Below are 14829 nucleotides of genomic sequence, written 5' to 3' on the forward strand. Positions count from 1 at the left end.
ATGGCTGCCCTTCAGTAGAGGTGAAGTGGGTTCTCTTTTTCAGGAGAAAAGATGACGTTTGTGTGTGTGTGTGAATATTATATTAATGTCTTCTGAACTTAAATTAGGCCTCTGTTAGTAAAAAAAATAGCTAACCAAGTCAAGTCATTTTAATTGTTTTTCATAGGACAAACTTCAATACCTAGTGCTCAAATCTTTCAATTCCCACTTTAGGTAAAAGGTGTCTCATGAGAAGACATAATACCTGACAGAATATGAATATTAGAACTTAAATTCAGAAAGTTGACTTGGTGCTTTGAAAATGTAGAAAATAGATCTCATTTAAAAGATCTTTTCCCAGAAGCTTTATACTTTTCATCTCTTTCCAGGAAGCAATCCCATTAGAAGACATGTACGGTAACAGGAATATTGATGAAACATTAGATTAAAATATACATAGTCTATTAATCTTGGAGACAGCATGTATCTTGTCATCTACAACATTTATCTCCCCTTGTCTAAAGCAAACAGTGACCATTCTTATGTGTGTATTTCCTTAGTAGTTTCAATTCACTAATGATGATTTTTATTATTTGTATTGTGTGTGTTTTTAAAATTTAGAGCATTACCCTCCAGTTAAACTCTAATGAAAAAATGATTATATTAATTTTTAATTCCTCAAAAAACTTAGATCCAAATAAACACATTAGATATTTCTAATATTTCATTGTTGCATTCACTATAGTGTAGTACCTCGGGGAACTGAATCTATAAGACACAGTCTGGCAGGTGTGGATTTTTTTACTCCAGCTATTCACCTGTGGGAGTGTCAGTATTATTGCTTTTCTTTGGAAGTGGTTAAAGGTTGCAAGCATTATGAGCTTGGGTTATCTGTGGTCTGTTCTAAAAGTACTTTTGTGCCAAATTTGCACACATTCTAGAGTTATTACTACAGAGAATAGTAAAACCTTGCTGATGCCACAAGAAATATCATTATTTTGGGGATGTATTTTTATACTTCCATAGTTTTTACTGCATCTAAAGTTGGCAAACTGGTAGTGCTGGACCAGAGGCCAAAAAGAAACAAAATCATAACTGTCAGTTCTTGCCTTGATTTGCATTTCATGTGAGCTGCTCCGGTTCTGTGGATCATCTGCATTCTCAGTGTTTTGTCAGGACAAGTTAGCAATATTTAGAGTACACAGTCCATAAAACATGTCTGAAAACATTCCCTTGCTGTTCTTACATTGCAATAGTTACAATCAGTGGCTTGAGGACAAGAGTTTTCAGATCATTGATATACATTTCTGTACTAGACCAAGAGCCATTCCTTCAGTCCTTGAGCACTTAAAACTCTTATAGATCTCAGAGTGTGTTAGGAATGAAGGATTGGACCCCAAACATAAGCCTGCTTTATCCTTTTCCATCTCTCTGACTAGTTAGTTGGTCCTCATCACCATAGTATCTAAGTGCCTCCTAGTCTTTAATATATTTGTCCTCACAGCCTGAGGTCAGGCTCCTATAGCTGACCAGACAGTTGGAACATGAGAGATTTTTAAACCTTGGATCTTTAAAACTCCATGTGCTTTTTCCCAAAACTGCCCAGAAAACTCTACCCTGAAATGAGATGTAATATGTAAAACTACAGGGGTGGATTGATTTGGTTCTTCTGAGGTTATGTAATTGTGTTCATGTGCATAAGAACAAGTTGAAAATTGGATTTATAACATGGCAACTAACTTCGTCTTTAACTATGGAGGTCTGATGAATTTGCTCAGCATCAGATTACTAATTACTACCATTACTAATCCTCTAAATCAGTGGTTTTCAAACTGGCCTACCCCTAAGGTTATGCAATCTCTCATCAGGAGGGATGCAAGCTCTCTTCAGGAGGGATGCGCAGAAAAATCCTGTAATGGCAGACAATGCAGTGGTGTAGTAAAACTTGGCAATCTAAGCATAGGTATATCATGACCCTATCTCAGATGGGGTACGCAGTAGACTATATAATTTGGAAAGGAGTACACAGTCTAAAACGTTTGAAAACCACTTCTTTAAATCATCCAGTGCTTCCTTTCATGGGGTGCTTTCCTTGCTGGAGCTCTTCCTCCTTGTGGCCGGAGCTGGGGAATTAGCTCTGCCAGTCTGATTCCCCTTTCTGCAGGTGCTCACTCTGTCTCTCTCTCACACACTCTCTCTCCCTCTTGGGACTCGACTACTCCCTCTTCTTGGCTCAGCCCTCCGGTCAGGTCACTCTAGTTTTCCCCTTCTAGGGGTTTGTGTACCAAAGTCTCTCTGTACATAGTTGTCCCAGGAAGTCTTCCCATACACTCCCCATCAATGGTGCCACTTCCTCAGTGGCTGGCAGGGGAACCAGGGTCTGCCCTTTTCTCCAGGTTCCATCCCAGGGACCCTGCAACCAGTGATTAAGGTCTACACTGTCCCATACCTTGCTGCTGTTTCCTGGACTGCTTCCTACATTGACTCTATCAGGCTTCTTCTCCACCCTCCTCCAGGTGTTTCATTCCCTCCAGGTCAAACTCTCTTCTCTCTCTACCTCAGAGAGAGTGATTGCAGACCTCAGCATTGCAGCCCCTCCCCCATTCTCAGCTATTTGGCTTTATACAAGCCCTGCCTATTCCTGTCTAGGTGAGCTTCATCCTTTAATTAGTCCTCATTGCTCTCTGGCAATACCAGTACAAAGGATAATCATTCAACACTAATATTGATTTACTCCAGGGGTGGGCAAACTTTTTGGCCGGAGGGCCACATCTGGGTATGGAAATTGTATGGCGGGCCATGAATGCTCACGAAATTGGGGATTGGGGAATGCGAGGGGGTTGAGGGCTCCGGCTGGGGGTGCAGGCGCTGGGGTGAGGCCAGAAATGAGTTGTTCAGGGTGCGGGAGGGGACTCCAGGCTGAGGCTGGGGCTGGGACTTGGGGTGCGGTGGGGCGCGGCTCTGGCTAGAGGTGCGGGCTCTGGGGTGGGGCTGAAGATGAGGGGTTGGGGTGTAGAAGGGTGCTCCAGGCTGGGACCGAGGGGTTCAGAGGGCGGGAGGGGTATCAGGGCTGGGGGAGGGGGTTGGGGCACAGGAGGGGGTCTAGGGTGCAGGCTCTGGGTGGCGCTTACTTCAAGCAGCTCCCGGAAGCAGCAGCATGTCCCCCCTACGGCTCCTATGCAGAGGGGGAGCCAGGCGGCTCTGCACACTGCCCGGTCTGCAGGTGCTGCCCCTGCCCCTCCCATTGACTGCAGTTCCTGGCCAATGGGAGCTGCGGAGGCAGCGCTTGGGGCAGGGACAGCGTGCGGAGCCCCCTGGCCGCCCCTACATGTAGGAGCCGAAGGGGGGACATGCCCCTGCTTCCAGGAGCCACGTGGAGCCACAGCACGTGCGGAGTGGGGCAAGCCCCCGACCCCGCTACCCGGCTGGAGCGGGGCAAGCCCTGGACCCTGCTACCCAGCAGGAGCTCAAGGGCTGGGTTAAAATGTCTGTAGGGCCGGATGCGGCCCCCGGGCTGTAATTTGCGCACCCCTGATTTACTCACATACTTAATAATTGAAAGGCAGTCTTATAGTGCTCATCACCATAGTATCTGAAAAGGAATTTCTCACCATAACTCCATCTTCATATCTGTTTTACACCATTGCTGATTCATAGTAAGGAAAGTAGCAGTGGCACAGCTGTAGAGCTTCAGTGTTGACACTACCTAAGCAGCTGGGAGGGGTTCTGCTGTTGGTGTAGGTAGTTTTTCAAACCCTTCACTGACAGTTAAACTGACCTAATTATCTAGTGTAGACCAGTGCTTAGATGATAACATGTGTGACATAATGATCAAAAGTCAATTTTAAATACAGGTATAATAAGGGAATACTCGCAGCAAAACCACACCATATCTAAATGTTTTTCTCATCCTGTGAATATTTTTGAGTTCAACATTTTTTCCTGTCTTGAATTGGGATAAAAAGTCAAAATTTCTAAAATATTCGCAAACCAAGAAACTGATTTTTATTCATTTCAGGTTAAAACATTTCATTTTATAATTTTGAAAAATTTAGTTCTGATTTAAATTTTTTTTTCAGTCTAATTAGCTTGAAATTCCAAATGAAAGTTCATTTCAAACTGGAAAAATGGAATATTATGCTTCAATGTTTTCAAAACAAATGTTCTGACAATTCTGAAACTTTTTCTTGACTTTTTTGAGTTGGGAAATTCATTGAACCCTCCAGCCCTGTTTAGTGAGTGGTTTCAGTTTTGATGAATCAGCTTTTTTGGAAGAAAAAACAATTAGTCAACAAATTCCTAACCAGCTCTAAATATTTTCCCCACATTTCCAAAAGAGTTACATTGTGTTTTAGTCTCATAACTTCCACTAATGATAATAGAGCTTCCCATGGCAAAATCCATGAAATAGTTCCCTTTGATATCAAGTTTTTAATGCCTTTCTGTACCATTTTACCATATTAAAGGTGGGATGACTTTGTCTTGATAACAGCATAAATTGCAACCTATATCGGGTTCTAATCAACAATAATAAACCATATGCCTGATCATGAAGTTTGAGGTGAATGTTCCATATTGAGTAATGTTGTGTACTTAGCTGACATGCTGTACATGTTTACTATGTATACTATCGACATTCATATGGATGTAAAATGGGCAAACACATGTTTTTCATATATAGATATGTATACATCATATATGGCCAAGGGTTCTGTCTTTTGAGTTTATAAAAAGATTGTTTGGTGTGTTAATATATGGAAATTGTGCCATGACCAATTTAAAATGACATCACAGTAACAAGTAACCAGCCACTGCACATGCTAAACATCCCATGCTTATACTTGTCCCATTCACTTAAAGGTGATTTGTTTGTCATTTTTGTTTATAAATATATAGAGAAAATAGAGAAAGCAAGTAGACGAAATGGGGTATATGAGTACTGTAATTATGATTCACCATAAAAATGGAGTCTGCTTCATTAATGTCAAAGCCTTTGATTTCTTGAAAAAACTCTTTGAAAAAATACATATACAATGTAGTCATATGCATTAAAAAGTTCTGTATTTCATCACTTAGTGAAAGTGGTGATTGCTAGAGAATTATGGCAATCTTATATTTCTGTTGAATATCAATAGCAGGATAAGTGGATGAATAAGACACGTGAAGCACACAAATTACTGCTTTAATGGTAGGAAACAGTGGAAATCTTACACATTTTCTCAGCCAATTCAGCTCTGGCACTTGGATATATGGTGGAATGACAGTTGCTTTTTGGATTTGGTAGTCTTCTGCACATGACTGGGAGATCACTAGTTTTCTGTAACTGTCACAAGGGAAAAAAGATAAATTTGGGGACAAGACCGAAGCCTGAGGGACACCAAAAGGGATGGAAAGTGGAGGAGGAGGAAGATAAGCCTCCAAAGAAACATTGAAGGAGTGGTCAGCAAGATAAGAAAAGAACAAGAGGAGTACAGTCAAGGCTAGAGCAGGTGGAGGAGGAGAGAATGAGCAGTGAGGCAGCAGACGAAAAGGAATAAGTTTGGAGAAGGGCCCCTTCAACTTAAAGTTGCTTTGAAAAGAAGAGAGCAGAGCTGAGAGAAGAGAGAATAGAAACATAACACAGAGGAAGTCATTGAGGAATTATGGGGCATTCTCTAAAGGCATCAGCAGTGTATCTGGAGGAGCTGAGATAGTTAATCTGTGGGAGGAGAGTGGGGCAGAAACGTGGAAAATTTAAGTCACTTCCGTTGAGAGTAGAAGACTGATAGAAGAGCAAGAAAGAGCCAGGCAAAGGGATGGGAGCTGTCAGCAGCTGAGGAAGGAGTGGAGCCAGAAAGGACTGGACTTCAAAAGATGAGGAGGTGAGGGACAAAGGAGTTATCTGACATCACTTCTGCAGCCTGTGGGTCTAGGGGAGTAATACACAGAGAGGGCAGAGATCAAAGCTGCATTGGAAGGACAGAGCCTCTTTTTGGAAATATCAAGAGGGTGAAGGAGTTAGAGATACAGGCTGTGAAGTGAAGTGAGTTTCTTGGAGTAAATCTAATAAAAAAATTAAAAATAACTTTTGAAATAAAAAAGTCATTTTCACAAGTTATGAAACCATTTATAGAATTATTATTAACTCTGCATATGCCTCTGATACCACACTGTTCAATATTTTCTTTTCACCTCAGTTTAATAACAGTCATTATTCACAAATGAAGTATATCTCCTGCCTTTTGTAGAAAAAAAACCATAACTTCCTTAGTCACTGTTTTTAATGAGCACACTGAAATACTTCATTAAGCTATAAATACCCCATTACAGATGCCTTCTTAATTATTAGAATATATTATGGTATTGATATAAGCTTAGAATATTTCTAACACAGAAAATGAGGCTAAGAAATTTTAAATATTTTAAATATTTCTAGATTTTCCTGAAAATTCTTCTGAAAGTTCTCTCCCCCCTTCCCGCCCCCCCGCCCAGGTTTTTGCCTGTGAAAGGAAATGCAAGGTATTAGGTTTATTCCTGTGAAATGTGGAGTTCCCTCAACTATCACTGAAATAACTATGGCCCTGATTCTGCATTTGTGTGGATCCGATTGCAGGATCTGAGCCTATGTCTATTTAAAGTGACAGACACTTCTCTTGCATTACAAATAAACTCCATCCCTCTATGGGTCTAATTCTGAAAATCCTTACTCACATCAGTCATCCATGCTCATTCGACTAGTCCCATTGACTTCCTCAGGACTGTTTTTGTGAGTATAGGTTAGGTTTGTGAGAAAGGGATTGTGAAAATGGGTCCCAGTTTTTCAAGCTGAAAGAAATCCTTATTCTTCTTGCTGATGAAAGAGGAGCTAGTGCTGACTTTTCTATTTTTAAAGCCTATTAAATAAAGGAAGGTATCTGGTGCTCATCAAGAAGATTGGGGAACATAGGGAAGAAATTTACTTGAGCTTTTTAATTTTTTTTCTTGGTGAGACCCACTGGGAAAAGGAGCAAACTCAGTTTGTGAAAGTAACTGATTTGGAATATCAATTATCTATGAAAGAGATATCCCAGCTCAATGAACTGTCAGGAGTTTTGTCACTATCCCATGCAAGCCTTCAGAAGTTAAATCTGAGGAGAGAAGCTGTTGTTAGGAATCTTTCCCAGTACAACACACTCTCTAATTTTCACTAAAACAACTCTTAATTAGTACTTCTTCTTCTTCTTCTTCCTCCTCCTCTTCCTTTTTTTTTTTTTTTTTTTTTTTTAAACAGCACCAGGGAAAAATTGGAGTTAAGTTTAATGTTGGAACTGATGACATCTCTATCGAAGAGATCAACGCAATCATTAATGATGGAAAATACCATGTAGTACGTTTTACAAGAAGTGGTGGCAATGCCACATTACAGGTGGACAGCTGGCCAGTTATAGAACGTTACCCGGCAGGTAAGAAAGTAAACAAACATTTGTGGAAGAGGGGGTGGGGGAGTATTTGGAAATGTTATTTGCTTTGCTGCTATATTCATAAAATATTGACTCCTTCAAGATGCTCTATTGTTAATTGGGTAGTCAAAGAGTCATGAACATCTTGCAGTTTGTGATGATGGCATTTCCTATCTTTTGTCAAATTTAAAAACATCAGTGAAAATGGAGAAATGTAAATGTCAAGGCACAAAATAGGCAAGTTCCTTTTTAAATTTGTTTTAATCTTTATTGGATCATTGTACTTAGACATAGAAAAGGCTTTGACAAAAGCAACATGGTAAGCCCCCAAAAAATGATTATGGGAAAATTTGTATTGAAGAAAATGTTGTCTGTGGATTTTTAATAACATCAGGTTTTTATAGTGCTTTGAAACTTATGAAATCAACAGAAGTATTACAACAGATCTAGAAAGAGAAGAAAATACATCAGTTCTTAGCTGCATACACAAGTAATCAATTTAAAGTGCATTTAGTTAAATACAATATATGTATTCAATCCTACAAAAGCTTTACTTACATGAGTGGCCCCATTAATGTCACTCATAAGAAGAAAGGGTTTCCAGGATCAGGCCTGAATTTAGTATTCAAATGCTATGCCTTGAAGAAGAATGTCTGCCATTAATATTATTCGTTTTTAAAGGCATCAGTTTTTCAGATATACAACATGTTTCTTATTTAAAATGACTATTGAGCCACTAGTGGTAATTTGCAAATCTGCACATTATCTGTCGACAATTTTTGTGAGTGTTTGTATTAGTAAATCAAAGGCAGAAAGCCAGAGATGTAAATGAAAGCTAGTTTGCTTAGCATATTTACTAGTTAATCTTTTTAGCTACAAATAAATGGTAGACTTTTTTATCTTTTAAAATAAAGAAAAAAAGACTGTCCCCTTCTTTATGGATTTATATTTTAATTACAGAGGATATCAAATGCATTCCTTGTGCTAAGAATGAATTTGTTATACTTGATTCAACATTTTTTCCTTTGCATTTGAGAGGATCCTTTCAGTTTTATACCTCAGGAATAGAAATTTGCATAGGTGAACAGTCTCTTGTGGATCAAATCTGGGAAAATGTTCATATTTAAAACAAAAATGGTGTAGAAAATCTATACAAAAGGTGGGTCCACATAGCAGTGTGTGCCCAAGGTCTGTGTGCCAATATGTTCAACAAACTAGCATAGCAACAAACTTTAGAATAGTGATATTATATCATAGAGAAAAGCATATTGTGTGTGTGTGTGTGTATGTGTGTGCGCGCGCGTGCGTGCGCATGTGCATGCGCATGCGCATGATTTTCCCCAAAGCTTTTTAGCTTTAACAGGGTTGGGGGGTCAGCAGAGGCTGGGATAAAGGGAAATGGAATGGGACTTTAAGGAGAAGAGTAAACAGGGCTTTTGGAGAGGGCAGAGGAAAGGGATGCTTGTGTAGATTATTATTATTTTCCTTTACACTGGTTGCAATCTTTTGAGGCTCTAAAGTAGCCATCCACAACAATGCTGAGCAGCATCTGAGCCATGAAGGCACTGGTATGGAAAAAGTCTGACTTTAGAGCAATATCCCAAACCCTAAGGAAAGAAACAAATGTTAACATACTGATAGCTCCATTTTGCAGAAATGAAAACATGCAATATAAGATGTGTAGTACTGGCACTTTAATATACAGGATACTCTAATGTTCCCATTTAAAAATAAGGAAATGACCATGCTGAAACAATACATCCAGACCATGCCCAAGACTTCAGTTACAATTTTTTTTAACTTTCCATAAATTTACAATATACCTAGATGTTTGTGCAAAAGATAATGGCCAATTTCTCTAGTGGAATGTAAGATCATCTGAGAGTCACCTCGATGTGCTGCAGTACCTACAATGGTGAGTGCTAAAATGAGGACACTTTCCTTTTCATGAAAAATCTTATCTAGATTGTTGTGTGGAGACAGAGTTTCTAGATACTTTCTGTAAAACGATAAAACATTATTTGCGGTATTTCTGTCTATATTTGCTGTCCCCACAGTAGCTATGGTTGAGGTCAATTAAAGCCACTCTTTCAGACAAAAATAATATATACATTAATACAACAAAATGTATTATAGAAGAGACGTAACCCTCCTTTTCCTGCTAAAGTATCTAGCAGCTAACTTATTCAGCGCTTTAAGGCCTCTTTAGTCACCTCCCAGCCAGTGAGATTTGGCACCAGACCTGGCCTTTTTTCGAGTCTTCTCTGCAATAACCAGTACATTAGATATGAGCAAACTGGTATCTAGGCACAAAGCTGTTGTCCAGAGGAGACAGAGAGGGGCCTGGTACTGCAGGATGAGATAAGTGATATGCCAGCAGAGCCTGGAATGGGCAAACTTGCATTTCCAGACAACCATCATGGATCTCTAGCCCACCTTAACCATCTTAAACAACAAGGAGTCTGCTGGCACCTTAAAGTGTTTAAGGTGCCACCAGACTCCTTGTTGTTTTTGTAGATACAGACTAACACGGCCTACCTCCTTTAACCATCTTAGAAAAGCATAGCTGAAACACAGCTGTCCCTGTCTGCTGTACTGTGAAGCACCCCTTGCCAATGCCCTGTCTAACACCTCTAGGTCTGACACTATTACAATCTCTCCAACACAGGTAACACAAGGAAAGCTGCCAAAAAACATTCCCAGAAAGAGCAATTTCCATACCTCTGAAGCAGATAGGACCTGCATAGTGACTGTGTGATACAGATCCTGCTGGGGTTATGATCAAGCCAGGCCCTCTAGGAATCTGCACACCCAAGATCACTTGTATGAGTTAGAAAACACAGCTATGCTGGCATAAGATGAAAACCCAATGTGGTATTGTGTGTGGTGACATGCCCTTCTGGATTAATACAACTGAGAACTTGGGTATGAGTCACGTAGTAAAGGCTAAGAATCCTGAAAATCTGATGTTGTCCTAGGGCCCCTTTCAAGATCTTAGGGATTATCAATCTTTCTGCCAAACCCAAAGCAGTTAGGAGCCAGGAATGGGGCCATCATGGCTAGATCTCATCTAGATGCTCAGACCCTCTCCACCTGGAAATGAGACAGAGCATTAGCAATCTGATATCTATTCCTGGGATGCGGCTGAGTTAGATGTTTAGAGTTAGACATCATAGCACACAAATGTGCACAAGCTGCATAACCTCAGGAGATTTTCTGGCCAGGCTGTTAATATGGACCACTGATTGAGTAGGAACTGCTTGTCTATATATTTCTTCCTCAACATCATAACTTCATTATGACTAGAAAAAAATCCCAAATGGGTGATATCCTATAGCAGTCCCAAACCAGCCCATGCAGTGGCCATTACTTTGCACACCACTGTCCTTGGAAATATACTCCCAATCCAAAATCCCACCACCACATCTGAATAGACTTGAATGTCTGTTGCTAGGATCCATTCTGATTGCCAAGAACGATCATTCATCTCCTTCAGAACCATTCCCAATCTTGCAATTCATCCTTTATTTCCCTGGGTAGCCTGAGTGGGAAACATATTTCGCCACCTGTTGTGACTGCCTCCACACAGGTTCAGAATGCCCAACATGGGATGATGACATGAAATGTGGATGCCTACTCAATGACTGCAGCTGCTCCAGGATAATCTTGCATACACCTAGAGCTATTAACATCAGCTCATGGAGCTTCAGAGTTTTCTCCATGTTAAGACAGCATAGGGCTGCCAGGGTGTCCAATTTGATCCCAAGTGAGATGTGAGGGAGGTCCCACTGTTTTTTCTTTGGCCAGTGGGACACACATAGCTTACCTTCCTTCTCCCCATTTCCGTTTCCCTCTTAGACAGTTTCCCTATGTGGCTGGGAGAGCATATCCACCTCATCTTTCTCCTTATCCTCTCCTTTGCTGCTTTAAGACAGTAGTGATTCAAAGGCTTTAACATTTCCACAGACAGTCAGACTTCTTGATGAATTAAACCCAGTGGTGGACACAGTGGATGCTGAAGAACCAGCTGTTACAATTGCTGGCTGAACTCACAAATTTAGAGGAGTAGCGCCCCATTGCTTGTGGGGAGCAAGGCCGCAGAAGAAGCATAGTCCAAAGGAAAACAGCCACTGAGCTGGAGAAACCAGGAGGAGGCCTCAGATATAAAGGGTCTTACTGCCCATTCCCAAACTTGTGGCCACTGTAAGGTAGGCATAATTCCCCCCCCCACACACACACATCAGATGGAGCATCCATTGTTCCTATGCCCTTTGTCACTTAGGCTCTGAAAACTAATGTGGAACCAGGGAAACTAGGCCTGCTTGTTAAACTCCAGTTCTTCCCAGGGAATTACCATTATGCAGAGAGGGCAGGAGACATGATGAACTCCCAAGAACCCTCCACCTAGGGAAACAGAGAAGGTAAAATGCACAATATGGGGAAAACATTTGTGTGCAAAAGGGAGTGTCATCTCTCTACTTGGATCTAGGAGGCATCTGGTCCATGGTTCTGTAGTTCTTTGGTTTACCCAATAGAGGTTAATCCTGCGATACTTCAGAGGCAAAACTCATCAAAGTGCTGTAATGAATTCACACGTTCAAGAAGTCAGCTTTCCTGGGATTCTATTAATCTCACTTTTATACCTGGGACCTTCCACAGGTAACTCCCATTATTGCTGAATCTATTGTAGATTGATAAAAGGGATAAAGGAGAACCAGTGAATATAATTTATTTTGACTTTCACAAAGCCCTTTGTTAAAGTCCCTCGCAAGAAGCTATTCAGGCAGAACGCAAGGTGCCATGGGGGGAAAGGTAAAGTTTTTTCATAGATCATAAACTGGCTAAGAGTCTGAAAGCACAGGGACAGATTCTCAGCTGGTTTAAATCATTTGTGTAAATCCATTCACTGCAATGGAGCTATGCTGATTTATACCATAAACAATATATTTATTACTAATATTGAAAAGGGATGGAACAGTGAGATGGCAATAGTTATAGATTACACAAATTTAGGTTAGTGTATACTGGAGAAGACACCACAGGGACCTGTAAAGATAGGTGAATAGGCATCACAATAGCAGGTGGAAATCATAGTTGATGCATGGAATGTAATTCACATTGGTGGGATAATTACTACTGTTGGGATCTAAATTAACTGTAACGGACAAAGACCAAAGTGAAAACCTCCTATCAGTGCGCAGTAATGGTCAAAAAAGCAGACACGATCTTAGAATGCATAAAGAATGGGATAAAAACAATACTGAAAATATTATAAAACTATTATATAAATCAGTGGCACACTCTCACCTGGAATACTGTGTTCAGTTCTTGTCGCCTTACCTCAAAAAAATTATAGCAGAAATAGAAGGGGTTAAGAAATGGGTGACAACATTTATTAAAGACATGGAGAAAATTCCCTATGAGGAGTGACTGAAACAACTGGTACCACTTAGGTTAGCAAGGAAGTGGAAATGAGTGGATATTATAGGGCTATATAATAGAATAAATGATATAAAGAAGTAAATTGAATACTCCTTGTTAGACTTTTCTCATAATACAAGATCAGGAGAACATTCATAGGAACTGAAACATTTAAAAAGGAGAAAAAGAAAGAGTTTTTTTAATAGTCCATAATTAACCCATTAACTAACTGCCACAAAATATCAGGAGCCCAGTGGGATACAGGAGGCCAAGAGCTTAAAAGAATTCAGAAAAGACTGGATATTTATAGGGATACCGGGAACATCCTTACAATTACAATAAGCCAACAACTAACTGACGGAGTTAAGGATGAAATTTCCTTGATGGGCATGTGATTCCACAATTGTCCATTACTGGTTTCTTTCATCTTCCTCTGAAGCATTCGGTACTGACCACTGCTTGCTCATATATGATAATTCCTATGTTCCTGTGTGAGATTAGGCCCCTTTATCAATGTCATTTCACAGATCATGTAAAAGGTTGGTGGTAATAAAAATAGCAGTGTACTTTCCCCTCATATTTTGTTAGGTCATCTTCTGTTGGAACTGATATAAGTTCAATGAAAAAAAAAAAAGCTTTAAAAGATTACAAAATTTTCTATCCTTCAATCATTTTTATTTAAAGAGGCTGGCTACTGCCCAAACAAGAGTTTACAGTAAGTCTCTTCTTAAAAAGTGGTTTCAATAAATTTCCTCAAATCAGCTTTTTAATTTGACAGGTTATCAGAATTTTCTGTCAGATAATGCTATATAATAATGTTTCTCTGAGTCTGCAGACAGATTTTCTTTTTTATTTTTTTTTCATCATAGATATCCTGGTAAAATGCAAAGGTTCATCCCTTCTTAGACTTGATAGATTCTGTAATTAAATTCAGATTTTGATAAAATATGTGGTTTGGTTGTCATTACTTTATCACAGAAGGTATAACATATTTCAGTTAAATACAATAAAATGGCACAATGCTTCTAGTAAAGAAGGAGGAAGAAAATGTCAAATGAGCAGTTTTCACAAAGAACAGTTATAAAATAGAAGAAACAGATCTGTGTTCATTTTTTTGCTTTATGACCAAGGATGGTAAATATAAATGATTATAGTAATTAGGTATGGAGTGAGGTGAAAACTGAATTCCTTAACAACATCACAGGGTCCCTGGGGATTCCTATAATTGTTAGAGGAAATGGGAGGAAGGGGGGAATTAAACAGTGCACCCAAGACTCACAGATCTATAAGGAAAGCTTCTGTAAAAGCTGGTCCCACTGGACCTATCAGAAGCATCCTAGGAAGACCACCGTCGGTTAATGATTTCCCTAAGTCAGACTGCAAAGCCTGAAATATCAGCCATATGTGGAGAATCTTTTCTTCAGCAGTAATCTGTTTAATGTCCTTACCATCACATTTTCACATTTACCTCATCATTTCATGATTTACAAAACCCAGTAGGGTACATTAAAATTGCTTTGCCAAATCTGGAAGAGTTTCATAAATGAAAAGAAAAATGCAGTACTAAATCAAATATTTTGTCAAACGTTTTTAGTTACCTTACAGTTTCCTTCATATTTTTGGATTCACTTACACACACATATATATTTGGGACACTGATTCTGCAATTATTTTCTTTCTCCATATGAGGGCCACAGGCATCAGGACAAAATTATAGACCAATGCCAATCCCACAGATGTATTATTTATTTATTTATTTATTTATTTCATGAAATAGTGCTCTATTTCTCTATCCTTTTCAACCTGGCCTCATCTATCTTGTTCACCTTACTCGCATGAGTATTTACACTGACGGCAGTGGGCCCACTTGTGTGAATGAGGAGAATAGATTTGGGGGCCTCATTGTGCAAATTTGTAGTCACTTAATTTATCATATTGGATTCTGTGTCATCAGGGCCGGCTCTGGCTTTTTGGCCGCCCCAAGCAAAAAAAAAAAAAACCGGGGGCGGGG

General features: G+C 39.7%; 1 protein-coding gene across 20 annotated transcripts in view; it reads left to right on the forward strand.

Moving 5' to 3' along the window:
- Positions 1 to 14829, forward strand: part of LOC113406698 (neurexin-1) — a 1188348-nt gene that overhangs the window by 990427 nt on the left and 183092 nt on the right. For all 20 annotated transcript variants that reach the window (XM_029911749.1, XM_026652587.1, XM_026652589.1 and 17 more), the window contains one exon: positions 7229 to 7400. In XM_029911749.1, coding sequence (XP_029767609.1) covers positions 7229 to 7400 — 172 coding nt within the window. The remainder of the gene's footprint in view (positions 1 to 7228; positions 7401 to 14829) is intronic.

This window comes from Terrapene carolina, unplaced genomic scaffold (genome assembly GCF_002925995.2).
Source record: "Terrapene carolina triunguis isolate 2854851 unplaced genomic scaffold, T_m_triunguis-2.0 Scaffold122, whole genome shotgun sequence".
Classification (NCBI taxonomy): Eukaryota; Metazoa; Chordata; order Testudines; family Emydidae; genus Terrapene; species Terrapene triunguis.